The sequence below is a fragment of the Hippocampus zosterae genome, chromosome 18, assembly GCF_025434085.1.
Source record: "Hippocampus zosterae strain Florida chromosome 18, ASM2543408v3, whole genome shotgun sequence".
Classification (NCBI taxonomy): Eukaryota; Metazoa; Chordata; class Actinopteri; order Syngnathiformes; family Syngnathidae; genus Hippocampus; species Hippocampus zosterae.
In genome coordinates, this window is record NC_067468.1 from 12388928 (window position 1) to 12408753 (window position 19826).

At 45.3% G+C, this 19826-nt stretch overlaps 1 protein-coding gene across 1 annotated transcript in view; it reads left to right on the forward strand.

Annotated features, from left to right (window-relative positions):
- exd3 (exonuclease 3'-5' domain containing 3) overlaps window positions 1-19025 on the forward strand; it is a 29193-nt gene extending 10168 nt beyond the window's left edge. The window contains exons 18-21 of the mRNA XM_052051488.1: window positions 697-750; window positions 832-963; window positions 18474-18540; window positions 18644-19025. Coding sequence (XP_051907448.1) covers window positions 697-750; window positions 832-963; window positions 18474-18540; window positions 18644-18948 — 558 coding nt within the window. The 3' untranslated portion in view covers window positions 18949-19025. The remainder of the gene's footprint in view (window positions 1-696; window positions 751-831; window positions 964-18473; window positions 18541-18643) is intronic.
- The last annotated feature ends 801 nt before the right edge of the window (window positions 19026-19826 follow it).

Consider the following 19826-nt stretch of genomic DNA (forward strand, 5'->3'; position numbering starts at 1 on the left):
CCTATCAAGCACCTTTTGAGATGAACGAAACAAGCCCCTTTTAAACAGAAACCTCACAAAAATGTTTGTATCAGAGCAGGACTCTGCAAATTGCGATATTTCCATAATCGCGTGCAATTCCACAGAGCGGCACAGCATCCCACCATCGGATAAGTCATTGTGTCAGCAGCACAGCACCGCACCATGAGATAAGTCAATGTGTCAGCAACCACGCCTGGTGTTAGTCTGTGTAACAGATAAAATAGTAAAACAAAAGGGCGGCGGCGCTGAGTTTCACGTGTTATTCTTAACGCCCCGGTGGTGGCATTGCAGAATACCGTTGCACGCAGGTAAACCCGCTTTTGTCACGGCTCTCTTCCTCCCTTATGAGGCAATACTAATTTCTGGGTCATCCCCGTTTCCCCATCACATGTATATTTTATTCCGTTTTAACTTCCTGTAGTTGTAATATGCCCAGCTGTCCATTCAAATCAAAGTATACTACAGTATACAACATGAGACTGGCGACTTCAAGCGGACAAAAGTATCGAGTCATCTCCGGCGTTATCGATTCTTGAAATAGCCCCAACCCTCATTTATGTAAGAGACAAATTAAAAACCACAACCAAATACCGATACTTAACTCTGTTGATATAATTGTTCAGAAAAGCTGTTTCTGATTGTTAAATTTTCTTTTTTCTTTTTTTTTTTTCCCAGTTGGCACAAGCCGAATACCGTGTTATTCTCACATGCGGTCAACCATACCAGACTGTAAGGCACACATTCTAAATTCTATTTGCAAATATTTAGTTGACTTGGATTCATTGGTGTCTTATGTTTAAATCATCACAGTTGCGCTCTCAGGTGGGCGAGGGCCGCTGTCTCTCCCTGGACTGCTCGGAAAAGGCCAGAGACCAAGCTATGCGAGTGCTTCGACACTTCAACGTCCGGCCAACTCCTTGCGATATATTCAGTCGCTGCCAGGTAGGAAGAATGTTGAAGGTGTCTGGAACATGCTGTTCTCGTGGTCATTTGTCCTCAGTTTAAACGCCTTTACGTTTTTGACGTTCAGTGACGTCAGAAATCAATCATTGAATAAAAAACATTACGGCCGATCAAAAAAAAATAATGGGCCTAAAATGCAAATCATCGGCCAGCCAAGCAGGTCGGTGTAACGTCTCATCATTATTTCAACTCATTTATCCTGTTCTTGACGACAGTTTGATTAGAGTTATTGGGTTGATCGACTTTTGTGATGCAGAAATTGCTTGAGGTCACAGAATTGAAAAAGGGGAGGATACTTTGTAGTTGTTGGGCGCCATGCATTTGGAGGTGATGTATGGCATATGACCCTTCTATCTTTGTGGGTGGCTGTGTCGAGAACTGTTTGTGTCATCAGCCATGTGTGCTGATGACTGGGAGGGCGTATCTTTCCAGAGCTTTTCCTAAACTTGGGTGTTCTAGTCTCCTACCATCATTGCCCCCCACCCATCCCCCCACTCCCCAAAAGTGTCAAGATACACCACTTGGTGCTGTTTTGTCAGGCCCCCAATATGAAGACAAACCTGGACCACCCCTTGTCTCGAGGTTAGGAGAATACAGCAAACCACTCAAAGCAAAAATGAGCTGAACAACCAGTGACCATATGGTCTCCTCCTTAAGTTATTTATTGGTCAAAGGGATGCCACTTTGATATATTATGGCCACAGGAGAGCCAAATGTAACTTGTATAATAATTTAGCATTTTATAACCACCTGCATACTACCCCAGTATACACATTACAAACTGTCACAATGTGTCCCACTGGGCGAATGTAATTAAAGATGTACGACGACAACAATGCGTCAGAAATTCCCTCTATTTATACAAAATGTAAAAACCTAACAACGGCAATGTGCTCGGATGGTTAAAGCTCAACTGGGAATAGTGAATAGGAATGCTAAAATAACCGCAGTTTAATAGAGAGACCCGGGCCTTGCTGCTTTGGTACAGCCCACCCAGGCAAATTTAGCTCCCTTGTTATCTGATTGAAAAGCACTGGATTGGTTTGTTCCTTAGCCTTTTGTTTCTCTGGGCTTCTCCAGTCATGAACACACGTCGCCGGTTGAATGTCATGTGGGAGGATAAGCACGAAAAGACAGAAAAAGAGATTTAAGACTCTGTGCCTTGGAAAGGTTTCATGTTTGTTTGTGGGCATCAATAGGCCACACAAATTTGAAGGCGTAGGAATTTGTGTTCACCGTAGAGATCCCAATAGGGAGCGAGAGTTAGAGAAGGACCCTGCCGTGTATACAAAGACGTCGTTAGAAAGACGATACAATGCTTAAGACTGCTCAAGACTATCAATGTAGCTTTTATTTGCGATTAGGTGGTGAGAGTGGGCGAAGCCCTCTACACTCGAATAAGTATGGAAATATCTCGTTTAGTGTAATTAGCAGCAATTTCTTTAGCCATTTCTATGCACACTGCACAAAATGTGTGGTTCCATCACATCGTCACACTCATTTTATTCGGCATCAAGACATGTTTGTGAATGATGCAGCAAAAAAAAAAAGAAGATATACACTGTACTGTTATTGTACTTCTTGATGATCACTACAATTAGCAAATAATGCAATTGACCGTCGTCCCAGTTTGGTTTCTGATATGAAGTTGGTAAAGTAAATTGTTATATTCCACAGATTGTAAACTTGTAACCATGACTTGTCACTGTCACTAATACACCGTTTCTAATTTCCACAAAGACCACATCATGGCGTCATCCTTTGTTCTTAAATTTCATCCTTTTCAAATCTTTGCCACGGGTTTGGTTCCTGGGTGGAGTTGGCAGTGCTTTACACTTCATTACACTCCACTTACTCGGCTATATCCTACCCTTAACACTAATGTGCCACATGTGCACTAATATACTTTCCTGCCACACACGCTCGGACATAAACTTCCGTTCAGATGCTCGGTGCCATGAGATGTCTCCTCGCTAGCCTTTTATAGACATGTTGAGATTGCACAGATTGCCTGTGAGTCAGACGTTGATCGAGCAAACACATCTCGCATATAGCGTGAGATTCACACACACACAAAATCCCCAAACCCCCTCAAACGCTTCCTGGCACTCTCACGCATGCACACACCTGAGTACCTTACACACACACACACGCATACACGCATGCATACAGACACGCAGACAGGAATTGAGAGTCAGTCATAGACAGCGCTGCTGCAGCAGCAGCGACGTTGGTTCCCACGCACCAGACTGCTGGGGAAGTGAAAACAAGAGCAACAGGAACCGCCACACCACGCGAGGGAGGGGTCAGCCCAATGGTGGGGTTAGCGAGAGGAAAAGCAGAGGGCAGGGTGAGAAATGAGAACAGAGGTGATGACAGGTATAGGGGGGGGGGGGCAACAAAGAACTAGTGAAAGTAAATGAGAATTAAGGGATAAAGAGAGACTAAAATATAGGATCATACGGAGGCTATGAGGGAGATACCACTTAAGGAAGGGGGAGGCTTGGATGACAATGTGGCAACCTGTGTCTACTTTGATCCGCAAAGAGCCGTGGGCAGACAATCAGAAGGAATGTGAAAAGGTTTCGACATGTTGTAAGACACTCCGTGTTTCCCTGGTAGAAGAGAGAACATGCAAATTGGCCACTTCTTATTCATGTTTGTCATGCCCCCCCACCCCCTACAAAACCACCACAAATATGCTCACGCATCTGTAATTTTAAACAATCTCTTGCAGCGCAGCGTTGCGAAGAATTCAAGGATTTCGCCGACTGCAAACCGCAGTATTGTTTAAAAGGTCCATATAAATCTTCCCATGAGAAGCACAAGCCTGAGAATCAACAGTCAATGCAGATGAACGCGGACCTTTGATGATGCAACGTGGAACAAACAGACCATTTTTGGGGTCTTCTATAAAATGCTGAGTTTGGAGGTCTGAGGATCCCCCCCCCCCCCCCCCCCCCATGCCAATGATTTGCAAGGTTACATTGATGCGTTTCCCACTGGTTATGCTTTGAGGAGATGAGAGGGAGCAGCAACAGCAAGAAAAGGGAGTTGGGGATGGTTAAAAAGTAGGGGGGGGGGGGGGTACGACATTCCATAGGCATGCCAAAACATTCCGAGGGAAACCATCCCAAATATTTCCCACTGTGTGTGGTGAGTGCTTCGCGTCTCCTGTTACACACATTCACACACACACACACACGCAGGGCTTGAGAAAGTACACAAGGGTGCACACGCACAAGGGTGATCATTTTCTACATCTGACTGATGCTGTACATTATTACAGTTGGATGCCGTCATTAAGTTGAAGAACCAAAATCTTTGACTTTTTGTGTGGCATGTGTGTATGTGGAGGGGAAACCTGCTGCGTCTGTATGTCTGCCTGGAGCCAAACCAGAACGAAATCCCACTGTGCAAACCATGAATGGACCACTAATATGTAGCTTTCACTTGGCTCTCCGGGAACTGTCATATGATGTGGAAATGATTTATTAAGTAGAACAGGAGCTGACACATTCAATAATAATTAGCTTGAAAATTGAGTGGAAGGCTGGTATTTCGAGAATAGCTTTCCTACTTGAAAAATCAAGTTGATGGTATACATTTTAACTGCAGTACTATACCTGGAAAAAGTATATCAGTACCAGTATTAAAATACTAAATATTAAGTATCTCTATTGAGGTACTGGTTTTGGTTAAAAATGAACAGCATTTTTCAATATCAATATCTTTCAAATATATATGTTTTTTATTGATGCCCTTGAATTTTTTCCCCCCATGAAAATAGGAACAGCTGGTGTAGTTAACAATGACTGTTAGAATTGCACAAAGTCTGGTCACATGCCAACTCTGTTGCGGTGAGTGTAGTATTTCAAAATTTTTCATCATCCATCAAGGTATGATTTCTCTGGTGAGCCGCAGCATTTTATTCCACTTCACTGCTGCGGACGGATGTAAAATCCTCTCCGCTAATGGCCCATTGTACAAAATGAGACCGTATCTTTTGCTCCCTGACATTGAATCTGCTCTTCTCCTCGAGTGCCTGAGATTTCCTTTATTTCTCGCTGTCTGACCCCGTCTCCCCATCTGCTCCTTGCCCCCTGCCTCGCTGCTCCACTCCCACCCTCAGTCTCACTCTCCGTTTCAGTATAGCAAAGGCGAGGAATCCGGTGCAGCCGGCAGCTGGAATGTCCTGTTTGTCTTGCTCTGTTTGTGTACATGTGTGTGTGCGTGAAGTTGGCGAGGCTGGTGGCGGGTTTTGATGTGTTCCATTGTCTGAGAGCCAAGCTGCTTCCTGTCACCGAGCCTGTGAGAATCAGAGTGGATTTAAAGAGGCGGGGAGGGAGCGAGTGTGAGAAGGAAGCCAGTGTCCATGACAATGACAAGGTGAGCTGGAGGTTGGCATGTAAAATGGAATATGATGGGGGGGGGGGGGCGGGGGGGGTATTACCACTGGGAGATAATTGGAGCTGAGTAAGACAAGAAAGATGGAGGAGGATGGTGATGGAAGGGACAGAAAAGGGAGGAGGGAGTTGGAAAGGGAGGAAGAGAGGTGAGAAGGGAGGAGAGAGCCTCAACAGGGCTTTTCCTCTAAGCGCCAATACAAGGAAGTAATGCGTAATTTCCCTTGTTTTCCACACACGCTTGCTGATAAACAAAAAAGTCCCTTTTGCGCAGCCACTGTTGCGCCTCACTCTTCTGTATATTAACCCTTTCCTGCACCCTGTAACCTGATAGCATGACAAACTGTCCACTATAGTAACCCTGTCAAGGGTTAAATAAAAATGCACCGAGAACCACACAAAAAAGGCAATAGGACCTGTCCCAGCGTAAATGGGATTACAAACCAAATTGTTCAGGATGCATGATGCAGCTGTCCGGTGTTCCATGGTGGTTTGGCGATAGTACCTGCATATTGAATTAGTTGCTCGGCCATTTACAGGAATCCATTCTGGTCACATCTGGGCTGGGCAACCCAAAGTTCATGTTGTCAAGTGTGAAAAACATAGAGGTTAGCATTTGATTGATTTTCATAGTTACCCTATTTTTCGAACTATAAAGTTGTATCAGTCCAAAAATGCATCTTGAAGAAGACAAAAACATATATACACACAAATCGATCCGGAATATAAGTTGCATTTTTGGGGGGAAATTTATTTGACAAAAATAGGGACCAGGAACAGTAGAACTCCGACACCTGCCCCAGATGCCTATTTGCTAGTCTTGAATTATGCATGAAAGTTACTTTCAAAGCTGTGTTATTACAGGTACTTTCGGCAAACTGCATCATGCCGTGTCTTGTTTCGTTTTCCTTGCCTAATTACCGTAATCAGTGAAACCCATCTTGCTGGTGTCGTCTGATGTTAGGCTTCTCACATTGCTGATGCCGCTATGATCATCCCGCCTACACAACCACAGAAACACAAGCCTTCACCCTGGCAAACCACCTGAACGAGCAAGCACTTGGTGGAAACACGGCTTCAGTCAGTTGGCTCACGTTAAACGCTTTTGCAATCTTTAGGTCACAGTTCATCAGCTGTAAACAAGTAAATACACTCAACAACTACCCCAACTGCTCCAAATAAGCTCCGTCCTGGTATTGGATACTGGCTATGTCCAGCTCCGAGTGCCTGCAAACCACAAAGTGATTATTTTTGTACTGCATTGCTTGGTGCCATCTATGTAACTTATTAAGTAGATTCTGGGTGCCAGTTACCTGTCGCGACATGATGTGTGTCTTTCAGTTTAGATTTATCAATTCAAGTGCTGACTCCGATTAAGAAAAAAAAAGCTTGCTGTGTGTGTGGCAGTCAAAACTCAAAGACATGGTTAAGATGGAGGTGGAGGCCTACACCTGTGCCATTCTTGATGAGTCTTTGTGTGTGGGTGGTCTTGCGACAACACACGTATATAAGTGGTGAGGAACGATGGGGCTAAATGATAAGGAACGTGGGGCACGCAGGGGGAGAACATGAATTAAAAACCACCATTGAGGAAATGGAATGCAAGGGGGAAAAAAATAACTCAAATGCCATTTGCGTGCGTGTTGTGTACACTATACATTTCCTGGAGAAAAAAAAATTGCCCGTGGTGGTACATTAATCATTCGACATGTGCTTTTGTGCATGTGTGTGTTGGTGCGTGCCAGTTCCTGGCCGATGGAGGGGTTTCGACAGGGCAAGAGCGGTGCATTCCTGACGGGCGGGTGATGTCATGAGAACTAGCTGTGCGCTTGCAGACAGACAGCCCTGTTTATGTTCCCCTCCTGAGGAGAAACCACACGGTGTGTGTGTGTGCGTGTATGTGTGTGTGTGTGTGCGCGTGTGTGTGTGTGTGTTCGACCACACTGTTGGCTCACGGGGGAGGCAGGGGAAGCCGAGAGGCACTCGAGAGGGTCTACTTTCCCCCGCAGCTCGGGAAAAGGGAACCACTTAGTGATGCTTTCCCCCATCGAAACGTCCTCAGAGAAAGAGGAAGTTTCTCATGTTTTGCAGAGCACAGAAGCTGCATGGCCCGACTGCTGCTGTGAGTGATTGCCCTCCTGCTCTCCTAAGGGAGGGACACATCTATGCTGCATAATAACAAAGCCAAAGCTCAAATAATGCCAACAATATCACACAGAAAAACAGACAAAATATTTGTTTGTTTTTTTATTAAAAAAAATTTTTAATCTCATGCAGTGACAACAATGTCGAAATGATCAACAGCCTGCAAAAATATTGTACCGGTAACTGCTTTGCAGCATTATTCTGCCCAATAAATCCTATGTTCAGAACATGAAGATAATTCTCCATCACATCAGAAATATTTAGCTAATAATCAGTTGATTGTTAGTTATCCCATCGTTGAAATTTAGTGCCTTCGCAATCTCTCGTTTTCATGAAAGCAAATCGGTGAAGCACGAGGATGCGTTCAGCCTCCAAAATGCTCGTTGTCGGGGGAAACGGCCACTAAACCGCAGAACCAACGGCTTCCTTTTCAAAAGGTTTAGCATTTTATTGGTCTCGGTTGGAAAATTTCACGAGCATCTTAATGCCGTTATGCAGCCGTGATGTACAACGTTTGCAAATTCAACTCTTAAAAAGTTGCCACACAATTCTGTCTCATGAAATATAAGTGGAAAAAAGAAAAAGGACGAGTCCCAGCAGCCATGCATTTCCCTCCCGAGATAACTGCTGCTGTGTCTGCGGTCATGGTATAATGGTTTCCCTCGCGATCGTGAAATGTGATCTTGGGCCTTTGCAGCTTAGTGAAGCAGAACGCATTCTCCCACACTCAAGTGGCAGTGCAGCATAGCAAAGCTCTTTTTGCAGCTCGTTCTGCCTGTGCCGCAACACAAGCTCGCACGTTGAAGTCTTCCCGCCCTTCTCAGCGGGGAGCTCGGTTGTTTAGTTTATTATTATCTTTGACTCTGTGGCACTCTGGCTTGCATTTGATACCTTGGCGTGTCTCCTCGACATGTAATTATGCGTTTGATGTCGTGTTTGCTCTTGCTTTGACTTGACAAAATGTTGTCAGGAGCGCATTTTTGGGGCTTGTTTTGTTGTTGATGTGACTTCTAAGAGAGTATATACCACAGCGATCATGTGTTTGCGACAGATGCTGCCGTCTCGGCCAAATCGGCTTTTTTTTAATCCTCCACCTTTAAAAACGATATTTCTTTCCATTCACCAATGAGGCTCTCCTGACATTATTTGTCTGCAGGTTTTTTTTCAAGTTTGGGGTCTAGTTTTTCTTTCAACAAGGCAATATAGCAAGCAGCAAATCATGTACTGTCTTGGATAAAGAATATTTTTTCACGACAGCGTTATTGGAATACTGTATATCGTATTCCGCTTGTCAAGCCACCGATGTGCCATAAAACCAGTCAGCGTGACTTTCTTTCTTCCGATTTTTGTAAATCTTGGTTGATGAATAATATTTCATGGTTAGTTTGGGGAAGTGGGACATTTACTGCTTGCCAAGCTGGTCAAGTGAATTTTGATTGTTTAAAATTTTGGGCCTTATCTTGGGAACAGATCAGGTTTGTTTGACTGGAAAAACCGACGGGCTGGAGCGACCATTCGGATTAGCGTTCTCGACCGATTTGTGAGAATAACGACGACAGATGGAAGGGTGTGAAAATATAACCTTGGCATCGGGGTGACAAGGTTGACAAAGATTTTTGCACGGGCTTCGCGGGCACCTCTTAGTTTCCTTCTCGTTTCCGACTCTTTTACACAGAGTCGGATTAAAGTGAATGCGCTTGGCGGGTGGGAATAGCCCTTGGCGGATCCCCCCCCCCTCACCCCCAAGGGATCTGAGAGGTAGAAGTCTCGGGAGGTCAGGCTTGCTTGGCCTGGGAAAGGCCTGGATGAGCACAGGGGGGATAAGTATGCTAATTTTAAAAAAAATGATATTGAGAAAGAAATGGTGAGTTAAATGAAAGATTAAGAAAGATAAAATGGAATGTAACGCTTAATCCCCTTTAGGATGACGTGACATCAATGAGTGTGGTCAAACATAAAAGTCAAGAAAGCCAAATTGAAATGTACAGCAACCGCATGCATTGGACTGAGAGTAATGTGGATGATACCGAGGCAAGAGTAGATTTCTTGAACTTGTATGATGGGATTGGGAGGCTATACTGGACTGTAAATGGAATGGAAAATTATATTTGCCGAAAGAAAACATGACGATGGTATGTTATTTGCATGTGTCCCCCCCATTTCCTTCTCCTCCCCTTTCAGACCAAGGAAGCCGAGTGTCCGTGTTTCTCATCGGAACTTAATTCCGGTATTTTATCTTGCGTCATCAAAGCGTGTTTGCATGTGACTATTTTTGTGTATGCTCTCTGGAGACCAGTAGCATTGCCTATGGAACTTAAACACAAACAAACACCAAAATTGGCTCGATTTCAACAAAAAAAAATGGCACTATAAGGACATAAGTTGCGCATCGTCACGGCCGAACTATTCCACTCGGGTCTACTCTGAACCTTTCAGACATGCCTTCGCTCGTGTGGTTTTCGGGGCAGTGCGGTTGCGGCATCAGTGTCTGCTTCGGTTGGGGGGGTCTCTGTGGTTGGAGAGTGCTAAGTTGCGACTATTTTAACAGTAAGAAATGTGAGTGACAGCGGCACATCACAATACAGTTGAGGTGAGAATAAATGCCGCGGTCAAGTCACTCACTGTGCCCTTGTGTTGCCGGAGCAAACCAAAGGTAACTGCAATTGCCCGAGTACCTGTCTGTCGTGATGATCCTCTGGACTCGTTACGTGCAGCCTTCCTGGATCCCGGGAGTCATTTCTATCTTTCGCTCTTTCGTTCCCTCCATTTTCCTGCTGTCTATTTTGGTCAACTAGTGGCCCGTTCCCACAGTGCTGCTGTTCCCATGGTTATCGCCGCGGAGATAGCGAAGGGAGGGGGGGGGGGGTGATTGGGGCGGTGGCGTTGGGCTTGATGGAGAGCGGTAAAGACAGCGTTGCTCTGTTCCAAGGGATTGGGGACCCTGGCTGGAGAGGGGAGTTGGGGTGGGTTGATGGGGGGTGGGGGGGGGGTGTCTATGGCTATGGTGGGGGTGAATGGAGGGTAAGGGGTCCAGAGCGTGTGTGTGTGTGAACGTGTGTGATATGTAGCTCCCATGAACTTCACAGGTGGCCCACGAGGATTCAGGATCCCCGCGATATAATGTTTTGAATTGAATTACCAGTTGTTGACGGGCTTTGCTCCCCCATCCGTGAAATTGACATCAATCATATTCAGTACGGACGATACAGTCCACTTTATAATTAGATGACAATGTAAGGTCAAAATTCATCTTGCCCTTTGTTCACTACCGCTACAGTCTCATTTTGCAAGACTTGTATTTATTTTTATTTTTGCATCATGTAGACACATTTACACATTTGAATCCAAATTGTGGTTAAGGGCTGTTAATTTAACTGACTGCGTTTACAAAAGTCAGTCACGAGCTTTCTCTGTTAAAATAAATTATTGACATAATATTAACATGATATTCACATTCAACTTGGTGTCATTGAGGGTGCCGAAAAGATTGACAGATCGTCGCATGTCTTGACTTCGGTCTCCTTAAACGTCACTCTTTGATTCTGCATTTTGCAGAATGTTACATCACGTTGGTGTTGAATGGAAACCTCGGCTCCCCAAAATGATTATTTTTGAGTCAATAACACACAAAAAAACTTTGGAGTGAGTTTAACAAACACTGTTATTAAAGAGAGCACACCAATACTTTGGACTGGCTAATGACGCAAAAATAGGAAATTGACCAAATTTGGAAATATGATGTTTCCAGCTACCAGCGATAACAAAAAGTATACTTAGACATTGAAAAAAATCTTTGTGACCGCTTTCCATTACTTCATGCTTGCTCATTGGTGCATCCACCGCGGCCGTGTCATCCTGAAGGGGGGATCCTCCATCTGTGATCCCTTCTCAAGGTTTCTTCCGTTTTCCCAAATGGATTTTCAGGGAGTTTTTCCTTGCCCAGATGGAGGGGCTGAGAGGGGGGGTGGGGTTAGACCAGGGAATGTTGTCAATCTCTGTAAACTGTGGGCTTGTGAAGACCTTTGAGCCTCTTGTAATTGAGGCCTATATAAACTTGACATCCAACAAGTATAGACACCCCCCCCCCCCCCCAGAAATGAAAACATTAGTTTGACCACTGGTTATTTGGTTTATCTACATAACGTATCACTGTTATGGCAATACAGGAAACATATGAGGAAGTTTGGGGCTTGAGCTTATATATAGTTAACCCTGATGTAAAAACATCGCGAAAGAACGAAGGTGAGGTGACGAAGGTGGCACAGGAAGTTGAGAGAAAGGGTTCCCTGAAGCTACCCCCAGGCCAAGGACGAGTGAAAGGATGGGAGCAAGCCCGCATTGGGAGGGAAGGAGGATTGGGGAGTGGGGGAGTGGGGGGGGGGGGGGGTCTCAGAAAGAGGGTTGGATTCAGTTCCCACACTTCTAATTACTGTGTCACTGGAGACTGAAAGGGGACTGCCCCTGGCCCGAGGGAATTCGCTGGGGCCGGTTGCGGAGAGGCAGAAGCGTCGCGGAGAAATCAGGAATAGTCGAATTAAAGCATGTGCAAGGCAGACAAAAATCTCCATCTTCCCCGATCTTGCTTTTACCTGGCCGCATTCGCACTTGGGGTGATTTATTCCGCTGGAAGCCTCACTCTCTCGGTTTTTACCCACATCGCTCACCTCACTTCTCCCTAACCCTCCTTCGCCTGCTGTCTTTGTTCATGATGGCGTACCGTCACCCGTCTTCAACCCCCTACGTGTACTCCCTTTTCAAGCTCCTCTCTGCCTCCCGCCTAAAGCTTCGTGTCCCCCCCTCCTGCGTCTCTTGTTGACATGGGCAAGTCGCCCTTAAACACTTTGATGTGAGTTTGAACTCGCGTGCACGCACGAACCCACTGACGTCTTATCCCGCATGATTATTGCCACTTAACCCCGCGTTCCTCCCTCTTTTATGTGCCTTTATCTCGCCTTTCCAGAGTCGGCGCACATTTGCTTTCATCCCGATAACATATTTGATGTCAACAAGACAAATGGCCTGCGTGGGGAGGCCGGACTTTGAAAACAACCCTGTTCAGATGTGAATCAAGGAATTATGACTTTACTGAAAACAAAGAAGGCAGCCGTGGATGTGAAGAATATCGATACTGTCTACCTGGATGGCTTTTACTGATGTCTTTCACATTTCCAAATCGGGGGCACTTGCCAAACGGCATGTCTCCGGTCTCGTCTTATGGTGACCTTCCGTGTCTTCAAGACAGAGCGGCTCTGCTTACGGCAGCCGCTATCGTCAATATTTACAGTCTCGGATGAGTCACTCAACATTACAATAACATTCCCTGCGTGCCTCGGCATCGGGAACCGATGAGAACGATGTAAAAGTCGGGGGGGGGGGGGGGCTCCAGGGTGAGCCGCGCTGATATACGGGATTCTGCCGGTGGCTCTCCCAAGATGAGCCTTATTGTTTCTGTATAAGTGTGCGTATGTGATGTTCACGCTGCTTGCTTCAGGTTGACGGTTTTAGAGTGCAGGGGTTGTGACGGTTTCGGAGCGGTTTGCGCATGTCAGGGGGGGGGCAATGGGTGTCGCAGCATCAACAACCTTACTTTAGCTCAGGAATGAGGAGGCTCCACTTGTAAAACAGCAACGTGCCAACCGTCGCATGTCATCTGCTACCCGTTTGCAGTGCCAGCCTTCAATTTCCACTCATTTTTTTTTCCATTTTCACCCAGAATGCCAAAAGCTACCCATCAATAGAGCAAGGGCGGTTGTCTAATCCAGCTTTGTATGCATTTTTATCCCTCCTCAAAACACATTGCCGAGCGAACGGCATTGTCAATGGAGCTTTTCAGCGCCGTGCTTTTTTTCCTGAGCTGCTTGTCTTAGGACTGGCCTCCTCAGCTATCTGGCATCTGAAGAGGGAAGAAAGAGTGCTCAGAGAAGCAGAGAAAAGGAGGAGGTTAGAGGTGAGGGACAACCAGAGAGAAGTGGCGAGGGAGATTGAAGGGAACCCTGGAAGGGGGTAGATGAAGCTCTAAGCGAGACATGGAGCAAGAGAGACAACATAGGTCCACTTGGAGAGAGAAACCGAGAGGGAAAGAGGTTGGGGTTGAAGGTTGAGTGGGGAGAAAACAGAATTAACTGACTATGCCAAGATTGAGGGGAAAGCATCGGTGCTATTTGTGTGACGGCCAGACTGTTATCTTCGATAAACCGTTATCATCTCCTGTACACGTTTGAGCTCCAATAAAAAGGCTCTCGGGGAGGAGGAAGACGAGGAAGAAATCTTGTCCATTGTCCAAATTCCTACTTTTTTTTCTTTTATTTTTTGCTTGTTTTTGCCTGATAGCTATCAAAAGATTAAACATAGCATATATTTGATTTTGTAAAATGTTGCGCTTTGCACCACGGGCCAAAAATATGCATCACTGGGAATATGCAGAACGACTTTTATGGTTGTTATAGGTTTATTTTTACATCTGTCCAGTTTATGCATTGACCTGTGCGTGTGTGCGTGTGCATGCAAGCTAGTTGAGTCAGAAGGAGTGTGTGATGTCAAGTCCAGACAAGCTCTGCTGTGGTCCAAGTTCAGGGTGTCGTCAGGTGGTCGTGGTTAGTTACCAGAGCTGCTAATTACGCCAGACGCAGGCATCTGAGACACTGCCCAGATCCCCTCAGGATCATGTGGGAAATGTGTCCACGGTATGTTTTCCCGCACCTTCCACCCAGCTTTAGTGTAGTGTGGACGACTCAATATTTTCACGCAGAGAATTTACATTTAGCGCTTATGCTGAATTTGCCTCGCTTCCGCATCGGAAGGTTGAAATCAGGTGGCCAAAAATTGTCTTCAAAATAGATTTATGTTACTGAAGTAAAAAGGCATTCGTAGTATTGGTAACCACTGACCCTGAAACGGTTTTTTGTTTTTTTTTAATGAAATGTTGCAGGTAACATGAAGAAAGAAACTAAACTGTTACAGCCTGCAAAAAAAAAAAGACTATGAGGCCAATGTGACTTTTTCGTTTGCACAGTGTGATCCAATAAAAATATTTCTGTTTACCACTTGACAGACATGTTTGCTTCCAGTTTAAGTCTGGCGTTGATTACAGCCACTTCCAAAACCACAGTATTTATTTTCTTAGTTCAAACAACTTTAAAGTGCCACTTTTTTTTTCTCCCAGAAACACAGGCTAAGATCCTGACATCCTCTATCATGTTATTGGCGCTACCTTCACACCGCAGTAAAAATGAGTCCCAGGTCTCCCCCCCGGCCCCCCTCCTCCCTCTTCATTTGTGACTTTTTCTTGGCAATGCCAGAAGCACAAACCGCACGATATCTGAGCTTTTCCAGATCGGATGCGGGTCACTTCAACATGTGGTCTTCAAGTTGCTCTTAAATGCCTCAAAAGACAAGTATGACTTGTAAAGAGATGTGACCTGACTTTAGAAAGGGCCAACAGATTTTCAGGCGACAAAGTTCAATTCAGTTTTATGCGTGCTTGTTGACTATTTTTTGTTCATGCGTCAAGAATTCACTACCTTGCCATTAAAAAATGGTGCTTGAATGTTCTTTTCGTAAAGATCTTTGGCCTCGAATGCTTAGTGTCCCTTAAGTCATACAATTTGAAGGTCAGCCATTATTTTCAGACAAAATGTGCTTGTAAAATCTGATTTGAGGGCCGTGTTCACGATGTTGCATTTCCGCAGTGCGGTCTTGTGAGACTCCAAATGCTGAGCTCTGTCTGCAGATTGTAGTCCGATTTGGATACTTGGCAGACAAAGGTCACTTTCGTGGCCGACTTTAAGTTGTCTTGAAGCGTGATCCCGGTTGACAAGTGACATCATCGAATCCCCTTTATGCTAACCATTGGCTTATGTCACTTGGACATTCCCGGCGGTGTGAATACAAATAGAAATAAGCCCTCGAAGGCTTGTGTTATTCTTGAGGAACCTCCGCCGCAGCGGGTAGTTCCTCTCAAACGAACCCTCCCGAGTTCCTCGCAACTCTCTGGTTGTAAAACACCTCATATTGTACACAGCGTGTGCTGATTGTATTTTGAATGTATTTCAATGGTAAATGCTAAAATTAGGTCAGCCTTTTTTAGCGGGTTTTGAAGTGTGCTTGTCAATCTTTTTTGCAGTGTGCCATATTTTTTTATTTAATTTTCAAATTCATCAATGTCAAAGACTGCAGAACATGTCACATATCATTTCCGGATAGCGGCTACTACAGTGGACAGCTTGTCATGTTTTCAGGTTAAAGGGTGCATGAAAGGGTTAAAGTTATGTACTTTTCATAAATATTGTGCACATGCGTTAGACCGCAGCAGGTTTAGTGTTCTTAACCTTTCCCTGGACTCCAAAGTCATCCCAATGGAAAAAGGCAACATTTTCAAAGGGAAACGATCGTGCTCCCCACTTGACGCGTCTTCTCTCCCGGTTCCCACGCTGCCCCTTACCTGACGTGCTACAATTTGAATCCAATTCACCGACACGCAATTGGCTGCCCGGAGCATGTGACCTACATCGGCCCTAAAAAGTGCCGCCTTTTTAGATTGGTGTAGGATTTTCCCATGGGAGCTGCCTGCGGAGTCAGCGCAGGGTGTGTGAGCGCGTCGGGGGGGGGGGGGTGTCCCCCCCCCCCTCCCATCTCCTCTCCAATATCCCCCTTTCTCTCCCCCTTTTTTTTTCCACCACCTCCCATCCTTTGAAACACAGTATCACACTTTAGATGGCCTTTGTTGTCACAGCAAGAAGCATTCTTTCTCTGGCACGGCCACACGGAGTGTGAGAATACCCGAGGTTCCCTGGAAAACACTGAAGGAACAAAAGAAGGAGACGACGTGTCGCAAGTGTCCAAAATTAGAAAGGAAAAAAAAAAGTGCAATTAAAAAGCAAAGTTCTGTTTGAATGTTTTACCGTCCTTTTGATCTCTTCGAGTCTGTCATTTTTATGCCTGCTAATTGAAATGAGCGTTGTGGTTAGAAGCCGAAACATCGCCCCGTCTTGCTCAAGCCGGGCATCCGGCGTGCCCTTTTTACGAGTGTTGGTTTAAAAGCGGGAGTAGATCACAAACGACAGGAAGTCAAAGCTAACGATTGAAGTGCTCACACGATACCGACCGACTGATGGTCACGACTCGGTTTCTCCGTTCGTGTTGTCGCTCTTTCGCTTCGGCCCTTGCGCGTCATTCAGAACTTCTGAAAAGAAGAGGAGGATTAGTGTCCACGTTTTGTAACATAATTTCTGTAGGTTGTTAATCCGCTTTGTGTCATTGCAATTATATGTAATCTTTTTTTTTTTTTTTTTTACGCGACACGACAGATTATTTGTACAACAATAATGTGCAGTCACCTTTGGATTTTTGTACAATCACCTATGCACATGTTTGGCATTAATTCCTCTCTTTCTCCAAAAAAAAAAAAAAAGTCAAGCAGTTAAATATATTGATGTGGAAAGTCTAGTCTTCATGTGCTTCGGCCAGCCAAAAGCAGCAAAAAAAAAAAAAATCATCCGGTCTCAGCCAGTGAGATGGAAGCATTGCCATCTGTATTTATTTAAACACAAACCACCCACTTTGACTACATTCATTTTGCACTTGATTTCCATTTTGGAACCCCAAATTCATTGAAAGCGCTCCACAATTCTGTCCGTACCGATTTATCACCCCGTGTGTGTGTGTGTGCCTTGCCGTCCGCTTTCACAGCATACCTGCACTTGTTGCCGTGTTTGGATGAATCAGGAAAAAAGATTTCCATGCAGGTTGCGTGTGTGCCTGTGCCTTGTGCGTGGCTTAGCCTTGAGAGTTCATTGCAGGTTCTGGCTTGCTCCGCTCTGGGAAACTTTTGAGCTGAGCAAATAGCCCTCTGTTTTTCTGGCTGCCGCCTCGCTCGTATATGTGAGCTGCGGGAGTTCAAATGCGCGCGGTTTTTGCACGCACCGCGAGTGTTTTGTCTGTGCCGGTGGAATTTTCTTTCTGCAAATGCATGTTTTCCGCGTGTGTGTGAGCGTGAAGGCGGCGTAACGGGAGGGATGAGTCTCATTCCCACAGACAAGACGGAAGCTAACACCCTCAGCCTCTTCCCACACCTCCACTGTCTAGCCGCTCGCCCCGTGTCTTGACCTCAGTCACCACAGAGGCATACACGGCTCGCCTTTCAGCCAGGGACGGCCGAAGCTAGAGCCCGTGGGCCATTTCGTTGCCAGTGAGAGGGTAAAGCGGAAAGTTGGCACCTCCAGAGCCATGATGCTCAGTCAGAGAAGGGTTTGAGTCCCCTGTCCGAGTCGGGATGAGGGCCTCCCCCAAGTGCCCGTCTAGTCACGGCTAATACTTTTACTTGAGTGAGATGTGTTGAATGGGGTTTGATTTAAAGCCCCCTGCACTTAAGTCAAATTTTTGTTTGCTGGGTGGAGCTCAGGTGTGACGATAAGGCTTTTAGCGCTCACATGCTGTCAGGATGGCCAACAGACAAGTGTGTGTCTGTGAGTGTGAGTCGGCGCGTGTACGTGCGCGCGCTCGTGCGAACGTTGGTCGGAGGGGGAGGGGGGGGGGGGGTCAAACGAGAGGTCACGAATGTCCTGCTGGGGAGGATGGGTGTCCTCCACCGTCGAGGATCGGATGGCACGGACGTGTGAACGTTACAGAGGCGTCGACGATCTTCCCGCACACACACACACACACACGCTCCCATCGATCGGATCTGTGTTGCTCCTTTCCCACCAAAGCAACGAGGTGGGAAAAATGTCTGCTTCTTGGACGCCCGCCAATACAAGTTGGGAGACAATTCACTTGTCGGTTTAGCCAAAACAAAAAGCGAAGATCATCTTTTCGCATGTGTATTGGAAGCACTGTTCCACGTAGTACTGTCTTGTTATTTTTCCTTTTTGTATTACAAAATTAGTTATCTAAGGTTAACTAACTCCTGGTGTATATTTTTCTACTTTTTTTTAAATACAGGCGTGTAACAGTGATCAGTATGTGGCACTGACCAGACAAGACATGATCAGGATGCTTAAACAGAAAGGTAAGTCAAGCACCTCAAAGCTAGCGTAGCATTATGCTAACGTGTGTGTGTGTATACATGTTGCTTGTTTTCAATTGTTTTGCTTCTTTCTTTGTTTTTGAAGGATTTCTGCAGGCGACCTACTCGTCACCGACGCCACCAGTGGAGGAGCCGCTTTATCTTGAACTCCCCAGGTATGGTCCTCAATGTAAATGGGCCTCCCTGTCAGATCTGAACCCAGTGACTCTGAGCTTTCCCGGGGGGGCGCCCATACAGCTGCACACAGTCCCGCCAACCTTGGTGCCCAGGGTACCACACTACTTTGTCTGTACCCGGTGTGGAAAGGTGTTCTGGGAGGGCTCTCACTTTGGACGCGTTCTCTCCATGTTTAAGGGGGTCATGCACATCACAGATGAAGATGTACAATAATTTAAATAACTAAATGTAAAAATACAACTAAAAAAAAAAACACCTGACATTATGGTATGGGTGATACTGATAGGAAGCGACCTGATTTCTTTTTTTTTTTTTATTGATTTTATCTTACTTGGGTTAAAATGTAAACATTTATCATCACATTTCTGCAAGCATTTTTTTGTTTGTTTGTCGAGGCTTTAAATTGGAGTGAACCAAAAGTTTGTATCACAATTTGATCTGTCCGATGTTCCTTAAAAAGAAGTGATGTCACTTAAATGGAAACCTCGAAAACACTCGCCATGTTAGCAATGACGTCAAAGTTTGCTTGGAACTTTTCAAGTTCCAATTGTCATGATTTTATTTCTTTTAATTTGTCTATTTAAGAAGCTGAGCTAAAAGCAGGTCTTATTTTGTACTTTTTAAACATCGGCTCTTTGGGAATTGTAGAACTGTACATTCAGCATTTGTTAATAAAAAACCCTGTGATTCTTTGAATTGAATTTTTGCAGCATTGTGAGCATGCCGTTCCTGCTGGCGTTTTCTATACAAAAAAAAAAAAAAGCAAGGTTTAGGCCACACAGGTGTAACATGAACAGCTTGGGGTATGGGGACCGGCGGGATTCTGACCTGAAAGAGTAGCCCCATACGTGCGGTGAGAATTCCTTCACATTTCGTCTCTTAACCTCTTTTCCTCTCTTTGTAAATCCTTCATTGACTTTGTGCTTGGCCCTCGACTGTTTTTAAGAGATCCAATTATATTTCCCTTACTCGTAAAATACAACTATCCTTAACGCTTGGCATGTGTCCACTTTTCTTGATTGACGGCTGGCATTCCCAAAAAAAAAAAAATCTGATTTCCTTGAGGCATGTTGTGCTGGGACTCATTAATG